Here is a 25019-nt window from a genome sequence, read left to right on the forward strand (position 1 = left end):
GTGGGGGTGCAAGTGTGAAACACTGCTGCTTTTTTACTGGAGGCAGAAACCAGCCCCCAGTAACAAAAAAACCGCCCCCACAGTTTCAAAGCTGGCCCCCACCCTTCCAGCCTCCCGGGAACCGCCAGATGCCTGCTACGGCCAGTTTGGCCCCGGGCCATAGGCCTTGATCCAAGCAAGGAGAATGGTCTCCAGGACCTAGTTGAGTGGTGAAGGACAGCTGCTGTTTGGCTGAAATGGGCTTTTCTCACGCCAGAGCTAAGAAACAACTTAAAATGTAGAACTAATGATACGTACACCCCCACTTAAGGGAAGTAGATGAGTTTGAATGGGGAAACTCCATTTCACGTGTCCTACACCTGGTGTTCCCTCAGTACTTAACGATATTGTTTTCCCATTCCTACCTCCTTACTGCAGCTCTGGGTTAAGCTTTCCATGGACACGCCCCCTTTTCCACTTGGATTGCCTGAAAGGGGATCTCTAGATCCATAAATGAACCTGGGCTCTAAAGTCTAGATTAGTTCAGCATCCGGGAAGTCTCGCTTCCTTTCTGTATATGGGTGCTGCGCCTTCTCCTCTTTCATTTGATTTTAGGAAGATGATATCGCCATTAATTATAATCTTATTGATCACCATTGATTTTCTCTGTCTTGTTAGAAATGGCTACCTCGATGATCTGGTTGCAATCGTCCCAAATGCAGAGAAAGAGAACAAAGGGTAAGGCTTGCATTTACCGTCACTTAGTATTTCGATCTGGCCCTTGAAATGTTGGGATATTATAGTGATAAGTGTTTTTTTGCCTATGTAAGACAATACGCGGGTGTATTTGTCTTACACCCTATTGATTCAAATCCGAAATGTTCTCAATAAAAATACCCATGGCTTGCCTAAGGATCTGCAGATCTTAATTTGTCGATATGTGACATTTAAGTCATGTGTACAAAACATAGCTCTAATAGTCATTGTTTTATTCTTTGTGCTGTTGATGATTGTATATTTCACTTCCACTTTCTACCATTTTATTGTGCTTCCAGTGGCCCTCTCTTTCCACTTTATGTATTCTTATCCGTTTCTTAACCACATGCAGTTGTTTATACCTTCAAAGACTGAACCGCAAAAGTATGGATGTACATACTTAAATTGATAAATACATATCTTCTGCATTTGCATAGTATGTAAATATTTTGGTATTCTTCTACATCCCCTTGCAACTCATGCTGAAAATGTCATGTGCATACTTTCATGTATGGATTCACTTAGCCATGTGGATAATGTACCATTGATTGCTTAACTGATGCATTCCACATATTTTACATATCTAGGGCTAAGGACATTGTGGAATTTTCCTCTAGAAATATGGTTTGCATAACAGGCATGCCTTCATGCACCCATTCAAAAGAGTAGGCAGATTGGAGCACTACCAGCCACTACCCCTGTTCCAGTGGGCTGAGGGGCCATGCCCCCTCACCATGTGGCCACTATAAGGAATGTCTGTCAGGCTGAGCACAGGTCAGATTGACAGACACTCTTTATTTTCAAGGCACGTAGCCAGGAGCTATACATGCTGTAAACGTGCAGGCTCCTAGCTGCCTGAGCTGAACTTTGCTGGGCTGAAGAAATCACAGCTCATGTGGGCATGACCTCTTCAGCCAGGGAAAGCACCTCAAGTCCCTCCCCCTCATGAGGAGAGGGGAGCATCACTTATTGCCTCTGACCTGAGCGCTTTAGGTCTAAGCCCTGAAGTGCCCAGAGCCGAGTGTCAATCACTGACACCTCATAACGAGTGGGGTGAGGTCAGCAGTCTCACTGACCCCATTCCACTCTGTGATGAGTGAGGGAAGGCAGCAGTCCCAACCCTCCTGGGATCTCAGAGGCAGAGATGCACAGGTAAGTATGATTTTTTTTGTAATGTTTGGTGCGTACAATAATATTTGGGAGTGAGTGTTGTGAATGGATGTGTGTGTGCGCATGCATGTGTGAATGCCTGAGTGCGTATGTGTGCGTGTGTGGCCCCCGCATCCCTCCCAGGTAAAAGTGCAGGTCATACTGGGCACTATGCAATACATGTAGGGACTATTCACAAAGCAAGGTTAGAGTACTTAAAGAAGTACGATTGTAATACTCTTTTACATACTCTTACATGACTTTCTGAATTTAGCCCCAAAACGTCTATAATGGCAATAAAATTGGTTTTCTTTTAGTCATATTCATATACCGTTAGGACAAATGGAAAAGACTGTAACTTGTATCTAGTTTTACAAAAAGGAAGTTAGGCTTTCCGTGGTCGATTCACAAAGGTGTTTGGGAGTATGTAAAAGAGTACTCCTGTAGTAATACTTCTCTTACTCGTAAATATTTTTTGTGATGCTGCACCAGAGTGTGTAAGATCCATTTGTGTGTGAGTGAGGGATGCAAATGCGTAGAATGTGTGTGCCTAGATGTTTACGAATGCTCTACTAGTTTGTACATTGTCAGTGGGCATCAAATGTATATTTTAATCCCTTGTCCACTTCTCTCACTCTCCCATGGTAAAACCTGCCTTTCCAAATGAATTTGAGAAGATTTTGCAATCTCATCTGATCATCACCAAACCTTTTCTCTTTCTTTTGTAGTCCTATTCTACAGCATCAGACGTGGCAGCCTTTTAATTTATATATATGGGACTTGCATTCAACTGCTATGAGCAGGGTCGAACTGACCGTAGTGGGCATCGGGCGTTTCCCCGGGAGGTTGGAAGGGTGGGATCCGGTTCAGCAGCAGTGGGGGCCAGTTTTGTTAATGGGGGCCGGTTTTGAAGCAGTGCCCCCAGTAACAAAAGCAGCAAGCAAGCGTTTCAGCCCGTCGGGGCCAGGCAGTGCTTCACTAGGGGCTGGTGTGAGAAAATTGCCAGGGCTGCTTTGAGTTCCCAGTCCGGTCCTGGCTATGAGAGGACACCCAGATCCTTATGTTAGATCACAGGGAGGTCCTCTCACCCACAATCCCCAGTAAGGGCATGGGCATAGGCGAGGGACTTGGCTTTTCCAGCCCTGATGAGCACTTGGACTGTGGCAAAAGTGAAACCAGCGTGTGTGCTTCCTGTGCCAAGGAGTTATGATGACCCTTCTTCGGCTGAACCTTCTCAGCGCCTAAACACTTTTAATCCAGTCTTCAAGGGTTTAGGGTAACAACCCTAGCCTTTGTCAACTCGTGCCCAAACACCTCTTTACAATAGTTTGGTTTGATCCAAGTCAAGCAGGATAAGTGAGTAAATTAAAATCCACAGACTACAATGGACCACAGGCCTGTAAAACATGTACATAGACCAAAGCGTGGCACTGCATTCATTCCAGAGGATGTGTTAAATGAAAGCAATTCAAACCTTTCTACCAAAGCATGAATGGATTTGCGGCTCTCTTTACATAAAGTAGCGAACCTACTACAACTACTGAAGCTGACGTATAGGAAGTAGGGCGGATGAATTGATATTTCGTTTCACCACTGCAAGATGTATACAAACACAACAGGTCTCATGCAGTGCTTAATTTGTAAAACAATAAGTTCAAGGGCCCTCGTCAGGAGGCAACTGCAGCTTGAGACACCTATTGCCCCTGCCAGCGCTGCCAATGGCAGAACCTACACAACTACTAATCAGCACACTCCTACAAATGTGGCAATTCAGACTATCCCATTCCCTCAAAGCTTTAAGAATGGCTTGGGTGGCAGCTGTTAATAAACACTGTTGTTGTCCTCATTTTTAAATTAAGTATACAGCGCCACCATGTCAGACTGTTATAAGTCCCAGTGCTGACAATTAAATGCTGGTGCTGAGCGCCGGAAACCACCGGCTCAAATTAAGCACTGGTAATGCATAGCCCATAATTAAGGAAATCAGAATATGTATGACTGGGGAAATCGGGGACGACAAAATAACATATACAATGCCCAATATACTACCTCAAATAGAATCTCAACATCCTCGAGTTCTCAGGGAGCTTGCTGCAGTATTACAAACCTTAGTAACAGCATTAATGCAGTTAAATAGCATATGCACGAAGAGTACATAACACCACCTCTAAGGCCGAACCCTGATAACATCAGCATACGTGACCATTTCACCTGTCACTAAACTATATTTTCTGCTAACTATTACCAAACTGTTATATCTGGCCCAAAGCGCTATGAGACATCCCATGAAGGTTTGTAGCGCTTTGTAAAAACAAACAAAATAAAATACCATAGAATGCAGTCAATGTTGCATCATCCCAGATAGGTGCCAATGCTGCGAGCAACAGTGCTCAGACACTAAAGGGAAAGTGTGGAACCTGGTGTGTGTGTGTGTGTGCGTGCGTGCGTACGTGCGTGCGTTTGGTCTCATTGCTGTGCTTCCAGCAGGGTGTTGTGCAGTGGAAATATGTTGAAATGTAAAATGGACACTGTAAGGTCAGGTCTGTGCAAAATATTTGGAGCCAGAAAACTAATTTAAAGACAGTCAGTAAAAGGTTTAAAAACAAGGAGCATTGACCCATCCCTACCTAAATCCCCAGGATACGCTTTAAAAGTACACATAACACAACATATCATAACACAACAGATCAACACGTTTGCTGAACAGCATAGTAGACATTATGAATTTGGAGTCTAAGGGAGGTGGGTTGTGTGGTGTATACATAGCCGAGAGTGGAGATGTAGTGGAGAGTGGAGATGTTGTGTGAGAGCGAAGAGATGCCAGCAATTGTTTCAGCAGGGAGAGTTTAGGGCCAGAAGTAAGAGTAGGCTGTACTTAAAGCCAAAGGTGTAACTATTACAGAAAAGCGGGCTAGCATTCTAGGATTAATAGGAAGTAGAGTATACTGCCATTAAATAGTGAGTAGGAATAAGTGTCATGAGTCCCATGAATGCTGGAGGAGAGGGTGACTCCAAAGCATTACCAAGAGTGGACAGTATTTGCCAACGAGTGCTTTTCCACTGACCTTGGTGTGAAGGGGACAAATATATCCCTTCACAGCGCAGTTTAGTGACACACTTTTTGTTGAATAAAAATTTGTCAAACTGCACAATGAGGAGTTATTTAATTAGCTCCGCTGGACTTAAGATACACACTAATGGGGGCATAACTTGTGTAAAACTGTGCTGGCGTTTGCTTTTCACATTTAAAAGTGCACATTTTTAAGCAGCTTTTTACTGGTACTAGCAAGGACATATTTCCTTTGTAGTGAAGTGGTATTACTATACGTTTTGTGTAGCAATGCCACTTTACTCTAAATTGCAGATCATATTAAATGTACCGATATAGACTTTCCACATTTTATCACATTTTGTGACTCACCTAATACTCTTTAAAAAAGTGAATTCATGACAATCTGAGAACAGGATGTTGATTATAGTCATTTGAATTATTTTGTAAGTGATGAGCTGTGATTTTGTGAAAGATCAGCTGAGCACTGTAGGTAAGGTGCTAAGCCTAGGGATCCACGGAGACACTTTGAGCTTAATTTAGAGTTTGGTGGAAGGGTTACTCCATCACAAGTATGATTGATTTTGAGTCTGCCTTGCTACAAGTGCCACAAGATATAATGCACTTCTAATAAGGTGGATGGGATATCGCTCATGTTTGTGATGGAGTAACCCATCCCTGAAACTCTAAATTAGGCTCCGGGGGACCTGTTTGTGAGCCAGTTTGTGTTGCGTTTGCCCCATGCAACATGGTACATGCGTGACGCAAACCTTAAATGCGATTTATGAAGCCACGCAAGGCCACTTTGTGCGGCCCTGAGTGGCTCCATAGATCTGGTGTAAAACAACGCAGTGCGAATCTCCATGGCCATTGTGTGAGTGTACCCATGCAACGGCCATGGTTTCTGGTGCATTTCCAGATTTATCAGAACTGATCAACCTGGGAATGCGCCAAAAAGATGCTTCTTCCTGGGAGAGGCATAACAAGGAGTAATATCTTTATATCTCCTCATTACTTCCTATTTTTATATCTGTTGCATTTTGCAGCACACATAGAAAGAGGGATATGCCTTTCAGGATTGTTTTATGCAGGAAGGTGCCCCTTTCTGCACAAAAACAATCCTGCATGCGATGCAGGCACCCGTGGTGCAAGGGTGCCTGCCTTGGTGCTAGGCTGCCGCAAGGGAGCCAGCGGGAAAAGGCAGGAATGTGCCATACTACCTTAAATACCAGACATTCCTGTCCCTTTCCCTGTCAAGCAGCGCAACAAGGATGACTTACTGCACTGCACTGCGTGACATTCTCGTAAATAGGCCCCTTTGTTCTTTATCTGTATGGTGAAAATGCATTCTGTATGTTGCAATGTCCATCACTGAAACCAGGCTTTGGGAATGTGACGTTGTAAAGCTTGCAGCCATTGTCAGGTGAACTCCTCTCACTTGTTATAAGAAAGCTTGACTCACCTGCCCTGCGGCGCACGTCTGCTCTTATTTCTTTCAGAGATGGCGCTCGCACGAGCTCGCGGTCATCGGATGTGACTATAAATAGAGATCCGTACTCCTCATCCAGAAGCAGCAGGTAAGCCAGACCTTACTTTGAGTGGATAAACTGTGTTAACCTTGTATTTGCCAAAATGTTTCATATGGTATAATAAAATGCCAATGAATTGAAGATATGTGGAACGCTGACTCGATTTTTAAAAGCTGAAAATCAAAAATCCCCTACAAGTACTTATTTGTTTCACTAAGCCAAGTCCCTATAAAAATGAGCGCAAATTATTTTGCACCACTTTTTTAAGCTGCTTCAAATAATGGTTGATCACAGGCAGATTTCTGTTCAGATTTTGCACTCAATTTAGCTACCAGCCATTAAACAGTGGTAACATTTAGTTCAAAAAATCACAAAATATGGGTGCCAAAATGTTTTTAGAAAATACGTGTGCTCAATGTGATTCATTGTTTTGTGGGATTATGCAAAAACCTTCGCACAAATAACATTTCCTCTGGGTTGTGGCAAGGTACTTGCTATTGACTTACACTTTTTAAATAGAGAATGGCGCATATCAGACACAAACACTATTTGCAGCTCTTTTGCTCTGATTTTACCTACAGGATTAGCACCAGATGATGCCTGGAGGTAACCATGATTGGATAGTTCTCTAGAGTCATTAACTTTTATGGATAACTCGTATTTAGATCACCGATAATGCTGTATATAGGCCAATATTCTTACGTGGGCGAGAGTGCTGATGCTGTATTCCTGCTCTTGAAATTCCAGACACATGGTGTGTGGGTGAACTGTGATATTCCAAGTTGCACACTCTGGATGTCATAGAAATGAGCAGTTAGTATTGGGATTCGGAATTACTATACCTGATTCCGGTTGGAATATTGCATTTTTCATATAGTTAGCCGGTGAAATGTACGGGTGTTCAACATGCAGTGCTGTATTCGTGCTCCGTTAGCCCTGGTGAAATTCCTGTTATGCTGGTGTACACTGGCGTAATTTAGCACATTTCAATTTATTTGTGCTACATGAAATTCCCAAAAATATGCCAGGTGGACAACGCAAACTGCCGGAACTAGAGCAACTGTTGTTCTGGATTGGGTTTATTGCACTAATCTATATTAATTTAAAGTGAAATGCTTCCTCGCAATGAGAGGATGGATGTTGCACTAAAATATAGAACAATAATCTGTTTTTGCATTTGTGCATAATTTTGCTGTTTCTCATTTTGTATAAATTCATGGAATTTAGGGGCATATGTATCAAGTTCCGTTTTTGCAATTCTCAAATAGCGATTTTTAGGGAATCGCTATTTGAGAATTGCAAAACGGGATGTAATAAAAAATTCGCAAATGTTTTGCGATTCCTTGGCATTCCTTAATTGCGATTAGCAAATTGCTAATCGCAATTAAGGAAAACCTTCCCATTCATTCCTATGGGCTAGGAGGCCCATAGGAATGAATGGGAAGACATTCTCATTCTGCGATTCGCAATTTGAGAATCGCAAAATGAGAATGCAATTTCAAGGGTGCTAGGGTGTCAAAAGGACACCCTGTTGCACCCCTGAAATATGTATGTATGCACATGTGGCGTACATACATGCCCTAAGGGCATGTCTGTGCGTCACATGGCACTTTGAAAAATGCCAAAAAGTGCATTTTTCAATGAAATCTCAAATTAACACCAACTTGAAGTTGGTGGTAATTTGCGATTTCTTACGGCCAAATTTCAATTTTTCTAGGCTTCATACATTGCATTTAAGGAATCGCAATTTGCGATTCCTTAAATGCAATCTCAAAATAGAGAATCGCAAATTTTGCGATTCTCTAATTTGCGATGTCCTTTTGGGATGATACGTTCCAAAAGGCCTTTTCCCGTTCGCAAATGGGCCGATTCTGAGAATCGGCCCGTTTGCGAACGGGAAAAGGGTTTGATACATATGCCCCCATGTGTAATATTTGCGGAAACTCATATAATAGAGCAAAAGCTAATTACGCAAATTTCACACCCCTCTTGTTTTGTGCTAGGTTGTGAATTCCCCTAAACTAGAATCTTGGGCCACAGACCTTTTTTGCTCCCAGCTCTACTAATCCCGTAAATCATGGGCGATAACTCTGCAGGAGCCCTATGCAATCGGGAATACAGGGTTTGAGATTTTGCATCCACTATGGGTCTTAACTCTTAATGAGAACTGCAGACCTGCCAACTCACACGGTGCTGTGTGCCACACAATTTCTGCTCCCTTCACATGGTCACCCGGTGAGGAGCCGAAATCACACGGTGCCAGGAAAGACAAGCAAGCTCAAAACCACTGCACACAGTGGCTTTCAGCTTCTTTTGGTGAAATTCATTTGTAAGTTGGCAGGAATGGAACTGGAAACAACAGCACACTTCGGTGCCAGAGTGTTGCACAACGTCCTTTGATGTTCTTGTACATATCCAACCATCCTGTCAAAGCTGTGCATTGTCAACCTTATTGATGCTAGTCAATGCTGAAGAAAAAAAAAATCCACACATGTAACAAATGGCCACAGTGAAGCAAGGTTAGTCGGGGAGATAAATAGACCAACTGCAGTGTTAAATAACAAACACAGAGTGAACCAAGAAAAGTACTTGCATTGGCAGGACAAGTAGACATTTTAAAGCCTTTTCACTTTGTCAGTGCTTGTTTGATTTTCTCATGGGTTTTGCAATATTTTGATGAGGACCTACTGTCTTACCTAACAAGTATCTAAGAGAAGGAAACATTGAATAAAAACAAAAATATTGTTTTTGTCTCGATAAGCACACATTGGCAATATAGTACCTGGCACTCAAAGAAACTACTTTGTGCTTGGAGGTGCTTTTGTGAAAGGGCAAGGTGCCATCACTAACAGTGAGGTTAGCCAATAGAGGAAGTGGGAAGACCTCTGCTGCATGCTGTATGCTGTAGTGGGTGGAGGAAAAATGTGAATGACACAATACAATATCAAGGGATGAAGCAGGCTTGCTGAAAGACCCCATAAGCAAGTATATTATACATACAATTTTAAGAAAACTCAAAAAGTCTTGGCTAACGTCAGACCTAACAGACAATGCATTAACTCTGTGACCAGAGCTGGGATTTAAAAACAAATGATTTGAGTGGCAGAGGGTAAGAGTGCAAAAAGCCAGTTATGAGAACATTACATTTAAAGAGTAATTGGCAAACTGATGTAGAAAACAATAACTTTTACAACAAGAATGCTGCAAGATGATTAAATTAAAATGGCCCTTTCGTGTTAATATAGTGCAAAGATATTATGACATGTGCACGGGTGCAAACATGTAAAAGGGAGTTTTGCTCATTATTTCTTTCATAAATGGCTGTAGCCAGAACTTAAACAATTGCAGGGAGCACTCTTCAGAAACAAACATAGGGGTTGATTCTGAGCCCCATGGAACCCCAGACGGTAATTACACACCAGGCAAATGCTGACCCCATGGAGTAATGTGCTATGTGTTTTCCCCCTTTCTGATGTACGCAAATTTGTAATGTGTTCAGTCTGCAAGCATGAGTTGTGCAGTGTTTTATCTGGCAAAAATTGTGCAGACGAAGCCCGGGAGTTGTGCTAATTTGCACATAGTTCACATTCGCGCACATTGTAAAACGAGAGACATAGAACTGGAAGCTGTTTGCCTTGTCTATTCAATCAAAGGCAGAGCAGAGGCATTTCTTGGAGAAAAAACACAAAAGAGCAGAACTACCTTCTACATCTGTTTCTGACTTGCACTCTCTACAGCAGTCCATGCACTGCGACTGATTTCTTAAAAACAAAACAGATTTAGAGCCCCCTTCTGTCTCTGTGCATGCTTACACATATCATCATGATACGACATAAGAGTACATAAACTTAGCACTGATGCAAAAAGTACTCTCTTGCACAATTTTTCTCTGTGGCTATTGGGGAGGAGTGGGAACATAATCTCCTCCAGTCCATATCACTCAAATATTCTTCAATTGGGCAAAAATGGATAAAACAGGTTGTGAAGCCATTCAAATAATATATGACAAATCGTTTATTAATAATGTTGTTCAGAGCACAACAAAAGAGACGGTTCCCTTCTCAGTCCATCAAAAAGTCTTCTTTATTCCAGAGTTCTTGAATATATCATGTTCTATCCAGCATTCACACGTTTCGTCAAGTGGAGGTAAACCATTGACTTCATCAGGGCTTTTCTTGGTATTAAGTGTGTATGACAATGTTGTCTCAGGAATGTAATGCAGAGCTCACTGTATTAGTGGAGACCTTTTATACAAAGGAATTGCAAGACTCAGGGAAGTATAGTATTGGAACGGAATCCTATAGTATTGTAGGTACCGTGTGTCTCATGCAAGTGATGATCATCTCACTTATTGTCTCATTTGATATGCTTTGCAACAACATTATTAACATATTGGGATGAATCTCCCAACCTTGGAGAGGATGAGAGTTACTGCTCTCACCCTTTGCTGAGCACCCAGCAAGTAATGAGCTTACAGTTAGTTAACTTTTATTATTGAAGTGTACTTTTGGGACAGGTGTGCATCGACATTTCTCTGGTCACCACAATTATCGTTTTTTAAATGATTTCAAATGTACAATATAGAAAAGCCTGATTCTTCAGCATCACCTTTTAAAAAAAAGAACTAGCTGACTGATTTTCCGCTCAGTCTTAGCTTCATCAGTCACATATCAAGAGTAGAGAGGCATGTATTTACCCATTGTTTATTATATAAGCAGAACAAAACTAGAACGCATGTTATTTGCCCTGATGCAAAAACTCTGCTTCTAATCTAGGATACAGTATGGCCTGCACAAGTCCCAATTATGCAGACACTACAAAGTGTGTAATGGCCACCTGCTTCACTTTTGCAACAATGTAACGTTTATGCAATTGGTACCCAACTGATTGGTTTGCACTTTTGCAGCTGATGTAAACTAACTACTCAGAAAAGTAGTCCAGTTGGCCTTTTTCTTACTATCTGGTGAACATGAAAGCGTAATCTTGGGCTACAATGAGTAATTTACTATTTTGTTTTGTTTGAAGGTCAGTGGAGTATTCTTACGACAACTCGGAGGCACCCAACAGGAAATCAAGTACAAGTTATTCATATGACACCAGGAACAACTCCAGGTACCTTACTGCTCAAAACGAGATGCTTTGGTCCACTCTCATATGCCTACTCCTGTGCACTGATTATCTTCTCTGGCCCTCTCCCTTGATTCCTTCACAGCTTCTAGGCTATCCTCCTCCTCTCGCTCCTTTGCTCTGAGTCTAACATCATCTCCTTTTCCACCGTATTGAGCCCTGTTTCTTCCTTCAGTTCTCCTCACCCTCTTATTCCCTTTCTCTTCCCTCCCTATTTCTCTACACGTCTCAGTCATTTCTGGGCACCAGGTTGCGTATGTATTCTTAACCAAGCACCAGCATTAACCAAGCTGGAAAAAACGGAGCACGATACATAGAAATAAGGATACATAGAACCAGTCTAGGATATCTTAACTCTGGCATAGCGCCTATGAACCCTGAGTACTGCACTCTCACTTAATGCTCTCTGCAAATCCGATCCATGTCTCTGGATTCATATTTCAGTGGTTATTGTTGACAGAGAGGGTTTTATATATCTTAATCTTCGGGTGTAATCATGAAATAACCCCCATCATTGGTCGTTTGGTCCTGTCTTCGTTGACAAGGAGAAGTTAAAAGAAGCAGTCAGCTACATCAAGACCATGAAAACGATAAAATTATTAATGACTTCAGCACAGTCGTTAAAGAAAACTGTGTATGAGTTAGTTTCAATATTTTTCAATAAGTATTAATCTTTTAAGTGTCACAATTAGAGATTAATATAATCCAGTAATCAATATTACAATATAAGGAAAAATAAAATATTGGTAAGTATGACAGTTAAAATTGAAATAATTCAGCAAGTGTGTTCCATAAAGGAATTTCCCTAATCTAAATTGTATTAGAATGGAATAAGGTGTCACCTCAGAAAACCCAATAAAGAGCTCTGATGAGAGAATAAGTGCATAAGCATAAAGCCTTTGCACTTCAAATAAAAATGTTTTAAGCTGGAAAGCGTTCTCAGCTACAAATCATCAGACCTCTAATACAGATGGGAATAGACTCGAAATAATATCTCAAAAAGAGAGATATGGGCTCAAGAAACCCAGGGATGAATGAGAGCGAGAGAAGCCTCTCCGACTCTAGGAAAGCTCATTAATATAAACAAACTGAATTTGGAATTGAAACAAGCATCACATTCTTTGTTCACAACATCCAATAGGATTTCAGTAAACTCCCAATTCCTCATATCTTCATAAAGAGCTACAGACACAAGTCCTTGGAAAAATGCTTCAAGATACTTCATCCTCACTTTGCGGTTCACACAGTTCTTTCCATGAATCGTCCTTGTTGTCTTCTCTCCTCCCAATGAGAACCTCACTATCAGTTGTCTAATACAAAACAAATGCATATTCACTTTCTAACAGAAGGCTTCTGGAAACTTACAGCATCTGCAGAGGAAAGAAAAGCATCTTGTGCAAAACAATAGCTCATTGTGGAAAAAAGGCCTTTCAATGCTAATGGTTAATATATAAATTGCAATTAATGTGGTATCGATAGTTAGGCTAACTTAAATCAGTATATTATTTTTTCTTTTATTTGCTTATATTGCCTAAGTATGATTACCTACTACAAATGCATTCACAATACATGAGTTAATTAGCATAAATATAATACTTTCATTTTAACACACATTCTTTTTGCACAATCAAAATATTTGCTACTGCATTGTAATGGCAGGTCTGGTGACACAGTGGACTAATGCATCCACCTCAGAAATCTGTATTTGAATTCATGGTCACGGGTTGGATTCCTTTGGATTCCCCTCAATGTTTCATCCTGTTGATGTTGGTAAAATGAGACCCAAAGGGGAGAATGTGTTCTGTAGAAATGCACAAATTTTAGTGATAAAAGTGCCAAGAAATGTATATCACATATCTGAAAAGAAGTGCAGCAGAAAATTAAAGCTACACAAAAGGCAAGGTTGGTCATTAATATTATCTGTAAATACTATGTACAAGGGAAAACAAAAAAGGGTTGTACAAACATGCCAACACAAAGGATTTTGGCACACCTACAATTGCAAAAGCGGGCAGCTTTTCCCAAGAAGAAGCATATGAACATTGGGAATTGTGCGTCAGTGCTTATATCCCTGGATGGTAAGTTTGGTAGCACTAACATCAAGTTCATACTGGTTTAACCTTGTTTACTTTCACTTTCTATAGCCAGGTAGCAGTGCTCCTGTCACAGTGTTTCTATTCCAACAAACTTTATTTCGGTCAATTTAGACCATAAAAAGTAGGTAATACAAACAATAGCAAAAAAAACACATGACAAGACCAATACTTAAAAATAAAATACCAGCAATGCTTGGTTATTAACAACATTAAAATTCATCACAGGGTAGGGGGTTCGAAAAATACAAAGCTTCTTCTCGACCTCCGGCAACCACCACAGCAGATACCCTATATAAGGCCACAATCATCATAAAAGAAATAGCTACAAATCATTTTGGTACAATCAAATTTAATTTCATCAATACTTTTAGTTTGTGGGAATTTTATACTTGCAGTGATGAGTTTAACAGCACCCTACGACTATGCCACATAGAGTTAAAAAATCAGGACACAGCAAAAACGATGGGTGGGTGGGTATCAGTTCTTAATATTCTAAATGCCTCCGTTCACTGCCTGCACCCCAAATTTCTGCAAAGTGGGACGAGCAATCGCCGTCTGTTTTATAGCCGGGACAAAAGAAAAAGACGTGAATGTCAGTCCATCTACACAGTTGCAAGCGGGGCTCCAGAGGGGAGAGGCTTTTAACCATTTGTTAGTGAAGGCAAGAAGCGGCAAGGTCCCTATTCTAAACTGAATGTATAACTTCCTGCCATAGTAGGTTGATTATCATCCAGAAAGGGCTCAATGTGGTACTCAGCTTTAATATTTACAAAATCAGCTAGTTTGAGCGATCTTTAGGCTCTTACTAGTTCTAAACATGAGAGTGTCTGGCACACTACCTCGGGGTTACTCCATAAGTTTGGAATACTTATCCTATAGCATACTCGTAATCAATGTCAGAAGGTGGGGGGGATTACCAGTTGCTTAAGAACCTTCCACATTTTGTCTCTGGGGACCAAATCAGAGGATGTTTTCAGATCGATGAATATCAGATAGAGGCTGCCACCTCTATTGACACCGTCTTCCAATATAGCAATTGGAGCCTAAGAATGTGGTCAATGATGGAGATGTTTTTTCTAAAACTGGCTTCATAGGCACTCAGGTTTCAGCCCCTAGCCAGCTGTCCGGGATCGCCATGCCTCTCAGGATAGCATTAAGGTTTGCCCAAAGGTAGGGTCCCCATATATTTTATTCTGCCCAAAATAGCTCCCCTGGAATCTTGTCTAATCCCGGGGCTTTACCACAGGGAACCTTCCTGTATGCTTTTAAGTATTTCATTTAAAAGGAGAGAGAGAGTGAAAGAGAAAGAAATGAGAGAAAGGGAATACACTGAGAGATATAGATAGAAAGTGTTAGTATCTAAGATACATCATGATAGTTATACATATACAATAAATTGCCAAGGCAGCCCTAGTGGTATAAGGTGGATATGCCAGTGTTGGACATAGAGCACAACAAATACATACATGGAATACAAATACTGAACATATCTATTCTATATAAATCGTACAAGACATCTAAAAGTTTGAATGAATGAACTGATGATGGGGAACCCACTATTGTCCCAGGTGGTTGGGGCTAAACTAAATGAGATTCAGGTTCCATTGCACATATACTCATAAAGTGGTTTCTACTTACTGTTGGCCCTGCAAGAAAGGACATTTCAAGCTTTCTCATTGCACCCCACTGTTGCTACAGGAATATTCATTTTCCCCTTGTGAAAGACCTCGATAGAGATTGCTTCACAACAACAGCCTTGATCAGACTGCACAATCTCACTGAGCAGAAACTTAATTTCCTGCTTGTTGGTTAGTGCAAATGTCGATTGCAGACTTGTGTAATATTCCCCAGAGCGAGTGGAACATAGGCAGGCAATGGTGCAACTTTTGTGTTCTGGCCACAGAAGTCTGAAGTATATACATTAATACTGCTTTACAAGAGTAGCTTCCTTGTGTTCCAGTTTCATTGTAATATGCACTGCTAATATCTGCAGATGCCCATTTTGTTCCATTTTAATCCCTTCCTCTTTGCTACTTAAAGTATTTTTTATCGGCTATTCCATCGTGAAACACTCCTCTACTTTGACTGTTCTTTCGCTCGTTTTTACATTTTTTTTTGCTCTCTTTTCACTCGTCTTTTTCACTATGTGTCTCTTTTCACCCTTGTTGATTTTTTTTTAACTTTTCTCCCAACATCATTTGTTACATCTTGTCTCACCTGTCTTTCACCTGTACTTCACCTTTTGAGTCTTCATCCAATCTTTCTTTTCTCTTTTTTCACCCTTCTTTCACGTTTGCCAAACTTTTTATTCATTCTCAATTCACTCATTTGCTATTTTTGTCTCTCCCTTTCCCCCTTATTTTGTTCTACTTTCGCTCTTCTGTCTTTTTTCACCCCTTCTCACTCATCATTAATCATTCGGTTATCTTTCTTTTTTTGACTCTTATTCAACCCTTCATTATCCTTTATTACACGTTTTACTCTCACTACTTTCACTCTTTTAATCATTTTCGACTCTTATTTAATGCCTCACTTATCCCTAGTCCCCTTTTAAATCATCCTGCATTGACCGATCATTCATTTTTCATTCACTTTTCTTTCACCTTGTTGTCAACCTTCCCTAACTCTACTTTCACTCTACTTCACACTTTTTTTCCATTTTCTAACCCGTATTTAACTGTCCTTTCTCTCTTCTTTTCATCTCCTCTAGCGTTTTTAACCATTTTTCACAATTAGTTAACTCTTCTTTAAGTCTGGTTTCAAATACCTGCCACCTTTTTCACCATTCTGTTACTTCTTCTTTGCTTTTGTGGGATGAAACAAATAAGAGACAGACTCTACCACTTATTCTACAGACATTTGTCATACCGCTATGTAACTTACAGGCACATGCATCAAAGAAAAAAACGGTCGCAAACGGACAGATTCTCAAAATCTGCCCCTTTGCGACCGGTATTTTTGCATTTAGGATGCATCATCCCAAATGCAAAAATCGCAATTTAAGGAATCTCTCAATTGCGATTACTTAAATTGCAATTGCATTTAAGGAATCCCAAATTGAGATTCCTTAAATGCAATGCATTAAAGTAAAAAAAAATAGCTATTTCGCTAATAGGGGGAGCAAATTACCATGAAGTTGAACTTCATGGTAATTTGCAAAAACTTTGAAAAATGCACTTATGTGCATTTTTCTAAGTTTCATGTTGCGCACACACATGCCCTTAGGGCATGTGTGTGTGCAACATATGTGCACAGATCAATTTCAGGGGTGCAACAGGGTGTCATTTTGACACCCTTGCACCCTTGAAATTGCGTGAGCTATTTGCGAGTATCTACTGGTACTCGCAAATTACTCATCCATTCTCCAATTCATTCCTATGGGCCTGGAGGCCCATAGGAATGAATGGGACGGCATTCCTTAATTGCGACTCGCAATTTGCGAGTCGCAATTAAGGAATGTGTAGGAATCCCTATTTTTATAGCGATTCCTACATGCATAGGCTTTTGCAATTCCTTAATTGCGATTCCTTAATAATCGCAATTAAGGAATCGCAAAAGCCTACGTTGATGCATGTGCCAGTAAGTGCCTAACTTTTCAAAATATCAGACATAAATGCGAATCGTCCAAGCACTTTCTTGGACTGTATTAAAAGTGATGCATGATGCATGATATAGCCAGATGTGAATGCACTACCTTGCTGATTGCTCACTTTTATAACATTTTGAAATGTGCATTTCACCCTTCTCTAGCTCCTCCAACAGCTACTCCTCTCCAGGGGATACATATGTTTACACAAGGACATACGAGGAGAACAGGTAAGGTTGTTGTTCTTTCTTTAATACATCCAAAATAAAATGCAGTCATTTCAATGCATAAAATACCCGAGGTAGTTGATCTCAGCTTGTTTGTCTTTCATTTCAGTTCATGGTTGCCACATTGCATCACTTGCGTTTGATTTAAGCCCTGATGCATTGGTTGGATGAGTAATTGAATGATTGATTGATTAGGTTCCAGAAGTGTGCTTATTCATCCTAGGCTCTAGGGGTTAAACTGAACCTTCCAGACACCGTTGTCCCTATTTTATAGAAGCTCACAGTTGTGTCAAGTGATGAGATGATGGGAACTAATGCCATGAGTCTGGGTCCCTTCATTGCAGTTGTGTAGCAGATAAGTAAATCCATCATATGTATGCTCTGCTCTGAGTACTGAGGTCCTGCGCTTAAAAGACGCCATCTTTTCCCTCCACCTGTTCTGCAAAACAGTTGAAAATGTGATGAGGGAATGCAGCTTGCGTTCAGGAACAACTCACTAGAACCCATGATTTTAGACAATATATTTGAAAAAATGTGCTATAAAATGGTTTGCCCTGATTAAACCGAAATAGCATTGTTGTAGGGTAATGCTCCCAGCATCCATGCAGAGTGTAAGGTTTACCTGCTATTGCCGTCGTCTTTGTGCATTACAGGGATGCTCTTGTACGTTTCCCCAATGCTGCTTTTAGTCCTGGTCAGTCTGCTTATGTACATATTTTCCTGGCATGAGGCAGTATGTGCTTGTCTTGAGATAGACACGTGTATATTTTCCCTAAATGTTGCACTTTATGGGGGTATCAAAGGGATGTAAAGCAAAAACATTCCATCAATTACTTTATTCGACCCTGACACGAGGTCATGTTCCCTAGGCCTTAGCTAGTTTAGTGTTTTCCTGAGTGTAAGTCATGTAAATATACACAGAGCCGACAGAATTTAGTCTGGCCTAGCATTTGCCTCACTCCAGCTTTCTGTTTCATTGAAGTTGTTATAGATGCACACAGGTGGGTGTATGTTTGCCCAGAGTTGGTATATAGACACCTCCTCACGTCTGCTATCATATTGTGCGGTGTACCTTCCACAATAGATGGAGCAGTACTATTTTGATGGACTAACTATAACCTATAACCTTGCTGCAAGGGCAGAATGTGCTATGCCGAAGAGGCATAATTAATATATTTTCATGACGCCAGAGGCCATGCACCTTGAGCTAGGACGGGGCAGCTGTAGTGCTGGTGTTCATTGGTCCCGAGCCACCATTCTCTAGTTCCCATTATGCACAGTGCAAATTTAGTGCAAGCTATGATAATATGTGATTTGCCAATGCTTGTTTTCATTTATATTTGTGTCCAACTTTTTGTAACTTTTTTGGTAAATTTTCTGTTTTTTAATTATTTTAAAAGTTTTAATTTTTAATTCATATGTTAGAGAAATTATGAATAATTAAAAATAACTGCGGGGTTGCAAGAGACAGACATAGTGGCTTTCACAATGCTTGGTCTAAGTGTGAAATTGATGTTCAAGGCCTACATATTTACAGCCACTTGAAGAGATCTCTGAAGCTTGCCAGTGCTTAATTTGTTAAATATGGAGTGCAGGTGCCCGAAGCGCTGCTCAGAATCCCAGCTGCCGCTATTAATTGTCAGCTCGCCGAATACCAGGGCTGCGTAGTCCAGAATCCACTTCATGCCTCTTTAATCCACTGCCAGTCACTCCCTGACCCTTTATTTCCCTCTTGCCCACACCTGCTTTCTCCCTTGGTGACAGGTTTTCTGTCTTTCTCTTCCTCCATCTTTCCCCTATGCGTGTTTTTCTCTCTGTTGCTCTGGGGAAATATCTGATGAAAAATATGTGCAGATCCCAAAAATGAATGGCCCCACCGGCAATCCCCGGCTCAAATAAAGCATTGGGTCTTACAAAGTTTACAGAGTGTGGCCTCATCAAATATTTTCAAGTAGTCCAATAATAGAGATCAAAAGGTGGAGTGAAAAGGTGATTTGGTTTGTAGTCTGGGTTAACCCACCGTCAAAGGTTTCTCTGCACATTAATTCTAAAATACAAACAAAAGCTAATTGTGTTCTGTGCATATATTTCTTTGCAGCCAACCTAAAGATCGATATGAAGACAACGTCACCAAAAAAGCAATCAAGACTGTTTACTCCACTGCTGATCGGTAAGCAGCCCTTAATGTGTAAAAATAATTTACAAAAATTAACAAATTAATAAATAATCGCATTGGGCGCAACGTTTTCTTCGGAGCTTGTCATTGATATTGCTAAATGCTGGTGATCTGGATAAGCAGGACTGTCTTACTGTGCCGTCTCACCCCATGCCTCTTTCTTCAACCACCCTACACGTTTTGTACCTTCAGGTTTCAATAAGTTTGCATTGAATTTAAATATAAATATATAAACGTCAACACTTAGGGGCTAATTTACAAGCGCCTTGCGCCACTTTTGCATCATTTTTAACATTGGGAAAGTGACGTACGGGTGGCGCAAGGGGCTTGTAAATAAGCCCTTTAATTTCTCGAACCCTTTCTCCTCTGACAGTGCCTCCTGCTGGTCTCTTTTTCCACTGTCCTGAAGGTTTTCATGTTTTGGCTTCTTTCTTACGCAAATTCATTGATCTCAGCACAGCACGATTTGTAGGGCCCTTAAAGATCTTGGACATGTTAGGGCCCTATAATCTTTTGTTATAGTTCCGTCCTCGTTCCCAATTTGTTTTTCTTCTCCTAGCAGAGTGTATGGAATCTTTTCCATGCCTAGTATTTTATTGTACTAGTTGTTCAAAGAGGGAAGCATTTTGTAGGTTCTTTTTAATCCCTTCTTTCTCCCTTTACCGCTTCTCCTCTGTTGGAGACCTTGGGGTATATGTACAACGAAATGTCGGAGCGCGGAGCTGCGCCAAATTTGGCGGCGCCCCACTCCGACATTTTCAAAGCACAGGGATGTGCTGTGTTTACTACAATACAGAACACCCCAGTGTTTTCCCCAGTGCTAAAATTAGCTGCATAACACCAATGCACACACCATTGCACCATAGTGCAAGGGTTCCTGGTTTGCAGGGAATTATTGTTTATGTGCAGGAAGGTGTCCCTTCTGCACATAAACAATCCATAATGGTGTAGCAAATCACCATTATTTAACAATTGTTTATGTGCAGGAAGGGACACCTTAATACACATAAAAAATCATTAAAGGCATTTTGCTCTTTCCATGTGTGCTCCAGAATGCAGCACATGTAGAAAAAGTAAAAACGAGGAGAAATAAAAGCATTTATCTATGTAAATCCGGGCAGCATCAAAAAGCAATGGGTTCTGTGGTGGAACGGCCACAGCAACACACATTGCACGCCCCTTTCATGCAGATACATGCATAAAATGGGTAGCATATTTACAAAGCGGTGTTAAACCACAAAAAGTGGCTTAACACCACTTTGTACATATGGTGTAGGGCATACCGTCCCACGAGCATCAAAAAGTGACACTCCGTTGGTGCTAGGGGCTTGTACATATGGCCCCTTGTTTGGCACCTCATCAACAAATGGCATCTCAGACTGAAACACGATTTACAGACAGTTGTAAATATGGTGGTAATTTATTGATCAGAAAATAGTACTCAAGTAAGACTGTATTGGTGAACTGCAAGAGGGCTCCCAGATTTCTTCTAACCATGTCCTGAAGACCACGATCTGGATTCACATATGTGTGTTTGGGGCATGCGTCAGACTTTGCAAGTCTCCATTTTATCTGAGGGCAGTCAGCTGTTGTCACACTCATCAGGATGTCACTCGCTGGTATGATAAGTGGGCATTGACAGGTTGCTCTTCCAACCCTTGATAAGCTCATCCTCGGAGAGAGCAGTAAAATTGCAGTGTAATAGGGGTGTTGTAAACTGGCTCCTACTACTAAAAGGAAGGTGGAGCCAGGTAGCTTAAAAAAGAAAATGGTGGCCTAGTTTGAGCCTTCAGTGGCTGAATCCACTCCACACTTAGTTAGCAAGAGTTTGTCACTCCCCATTGGTCGAAACGTAACCCCTCTCAGCTGTATTCCAGTTGTGATGAGCAGACCGTGGTGAGTTCTAGGAGCTCTCCCTAGCAGAAGGTAGCAGTGGGAGCTTCCTTCTTGAGAATACAGAGTAATGTAAGAGGTGAAAGTTGGCCGCACTCTGGAGGACCCTGAATGTTGCAGTTACTTTGCTCGGATCAACGTTACCTTGCACTGCATGGAGACCTCCACATTTCCAGTGAATACAAAAGGCACTGCTGATTTGAAGTAATCTGACCTGGTTACATTGAGTTAAAGATGATTGGCAGAGTCAGGATAACTCTGGTCAATGCGATGAATTTAGGGGGTCTATTTCTGAGGAGGTTTGGGTAATGTTTGCACCACGCTGCATGGTACATGTGCAATGCAAACCTTAAGTAAGATTTATGAAGCCACCCTAGTTCACTTTGTGTGGCCCTGAGTGGCTTTATAAATCTGGAGTTACTCTGCCCTGGAAACACGTTCTTATGTGGGTGTTCCCGCTTAACTCCTATGGTTTTTGATGCATTCCCAGATTTACCAGAACTGATAAACCTGGGAATGCACTAAAAAGAAATGCCTCCCCAGGGGAGGCGCAATGAGGAGAAATAACTCTATTTCTCCTCGTTTCTTCTTATTTCTATGTGTGCTGCAGATAAAGAGAAATAGGCCGCCGAGGATTGTTTTTCTGCAGGAAGGTGCCCCTTCCTTCACAAAAACAATCCTGCATGCAACACAGGCACCCTTGCACCATGGTGTAAGGGTGCCTGCATTGGCGCTAGGCTGCCAACATGGCACCAGTGCATGAGAAAGGACAGGAATGCGCCGTATTGCCTTAATTATGGCGCATTCCTGCCCTTTCCCTGTCACGCTTGCTGCGCTGCATGACCTCTGTAAATAGGCCCTTTACTTCTGGTGACAGGGCTCTGGTGTTTTCCACTATTCACTGCCAGCATAGGAACTAGAGTGTGTGATCTTAATGTCATTGTTAATGACTGTTAGTTAAATATCATCAATGGATGCTACATGCACGTCAGTAAATATAACTGGCTCAAATCAATTGACAATGACTGACGATTTCTGCCTCTTTTCACTCGCCATCCAGTGGTAATGGCTGTTTTTTGATGTCACAGTACTGCTCAATAGTTTATTTTAAAATGCTATGTATTGCTCCCAAGGCATCATTTCATATTAATTGCAAATATCCCAGCACTCCAGCTTTCCATATGAACTTTGTGATGAAATTGCTTTGCCAATATTGTTTGAGAGGGTGAAAATCAATACTCCTGTCCCCCCCCCCTTCCGTCGCCCGAAGTCAATATATTGGACATAGGCTTTTTACCGGATGTTCTCCTCATTGCATTAGTATTTCCCAGAAATGATGTTTATCGGTAATGGGTACTCTTTCATTCACCTCCAGGTCAGTCATTGAAAAAGACATGTGCACTTATTGCCGGAAACCGCTCAGCATCGACCCGAAGATGATTTTGGAGGATTTGAACATATGTTGTCATGCAACCTGTTTCAAGGTAAAATATGGTTGTCCTTGATGGATATATTATTGCGTGCATGGGGTCACATCACATAAATGATAGCGGTGCTCAGTAATCTTGCCCTGGTTTTGGGCAATGTTGCACTGGTGCTAGACCATTTTGCGGTGACATTTGCACCGCTTCAATGTCCAGAATTTAAAAGTAAAAAATGTTTGTCCTTTGCGATGACAAACTAGTGCAAAACTAATATTTGGAATAAGTTAATTTGTAAAAGTTTGGTTCAAGATTGGTGCCAAAATTACCCATTAATGGTGAACATTCACACAATTTGGTCCATAGTGTCATACAAAGATTCCTAATGTAAAATCTCAGGGTAAAATGTTAATTAACATATGGGGCTGAACTACATCAAATGCAATGAAGGCACAATGGGTGTGTGTGCCCACTTTCTGCACCCAAGTGGCACTTTGATCTTACAGAAGGGGCCGCAGATGCTTGCATGGACACTTATGTCATGACATTCTAATAAAGCCTTGTCAGGGTCGAAACGTCGACGATAATATATGGTTCAGCCTCACCAAATCTCTTGGTACAAATTCTCAAGCAAATGTGCTAGTTACCAAAGATATTGTTTCTTCCCTTGTTGTTCCGGCCATGTCCTATTTTTTTCCCCTTCAATTTCACCTTGTATATATGCACTGCACCACTATCACTGAGCACCCAAGGCCACCCTAATACTTGTCACTTTAAGATTGTATTTCAGTCCGACAGCCCTATAAATACTTGTAAGTATTTATGAGAGCTTCTATTTATACAAAACAATATTTTTGCAAGCATCTACTAGCCAGTGTTGTGCAAACCTGTGTTCCAACGCCATTGAACCTGCATGTTACTCTCTGATTGAAACAATTGTTACATTTCTGCTTTGTATTAGGCAACCATTCTTTGATTGATTCTACTTTCAAATACTTGCTTTCTCCCCAACGGAACCATTGTAGTTCTTCTTATACATACCCAGGTTCTGAGGGACACAGGGTTACCCCATTGCGGATATACTCCCTCTGGTAACTTGGCACAAACACAGTCAGCCTTAACTTAAAATCAATGTGTAAAGTATTTATGATGCACTTCAAGCAATAATATAAAGGAAACACAACACAAGAAAAATCCCAAATCTACTTGGAAAATAAAGTGAAACATAGTAAATTATTTGACACCAATATGACAACAATCCAATTGGCAAAACTGGAATTATACAACTTAAAAGATGTAGGTAAAAATAGTAGTTAAAAAGTGCCAACTGTGGTTATCTGGTTGTACCAGATTGGGACAAAAGGCCTTATTTAGATGTTGGTGGTCCTGGGACCGCCGATGATTTTTTCGCAGTCCGATCGCCTGCATACCAGGTGGTCCAACTGGCGAATTACAATGCAGGTGGTGAGACTGCCTCCTCCACTAAGAGCTGAGCTCTCACAGCAGTGGCAGTGTGGGCAGCGTGGGTGAATGGTGGCGGTGCCATTCTGGGCACCGCCATGGCCATTATGACCTGCCTTAATGCCGACCTTTTCATGGCGGGACCCTGCCATGAAAAGGTTGGTGGAAAGGCAGGTTTTGGAGGTGAAAACATTTCTCTAGAACGAGTACGCTCTTGAGACATGTTCATGGTGACACCTATGTGTGCCCTCATGCCATCTGCACCTTTGTGCACACCGTGACCTATGCTGCAGGGAAACAGTGCCCATGACCGCCCATATGGATTTTAGCATGGCCGGCATTGGCTGCGGCTCTTAACTGGAGCCGTAGCATTCTGCAGCCTTGACAGCACCACAGGCACAACGCCAGCTCCATGGTGATATCTCAATACTGCGGTCAGTATGCTGCCTGCTTGTTTGAGGTTTGCAGACCGTAGTAGGCTGGCGGTGTGACCACCAACTACCAAGTCAGGCCCAAAAAGTCACAAGTTCAGGCCAACTGCGGTGGAGCACAAGCCAGATACAGCGATCA

The 25019-nt window shown here is 41.4% G+C and overlaps 1 protein-coding gene across 5 annotated transcripts in view; it reads left to right on the forward strand.

Moving 5' to 3' along the window:
* The window catches only part of SCEL (sciellin), a 580338-nt gene that overhangs the window by 542824 nt on the left and 12495 nt on the right, over positions 1-25019 (forward strand). For all 5 annotated transcript variants that reach the window (XM_085622068.1, XM_085622069.1, XM_085622070.1 and 2 more), the window contains 6 exons: positions 658-717; positions 6433-6510; positions 11488-11574; positions 17436-17501; positions 19597-19668; positions 22943-23051. In XM_085622068.1, coding sequence (XP_085478194.1) covers positions 658-717; positions 6433-6510; positions 11488-11574; positions 17436-17501; positions 19597-19668; positions 22943-23051 — 472 coding nt within the window. The remainder of the gene's footprint in view (positions 1-657; positions 718-6432; positions 6511-11487; positions 11575-17435; positions 17502-19596; positions 19669-22942; positions 23052-25019) is intronic.

This window comes from Triturus cristatus, chromosome 8, assembly GCF_964204655.1.
Source record: "Triturus cristatus chromosome 8, aTriCri1.1, whole genome shotgun sequence".
Taxonomy (NCBI): Eukaryota; Metazoa; Chordata; class Amphibia; order Caudata; family Salamandridae; genus Triturus; species Triturus cristatus.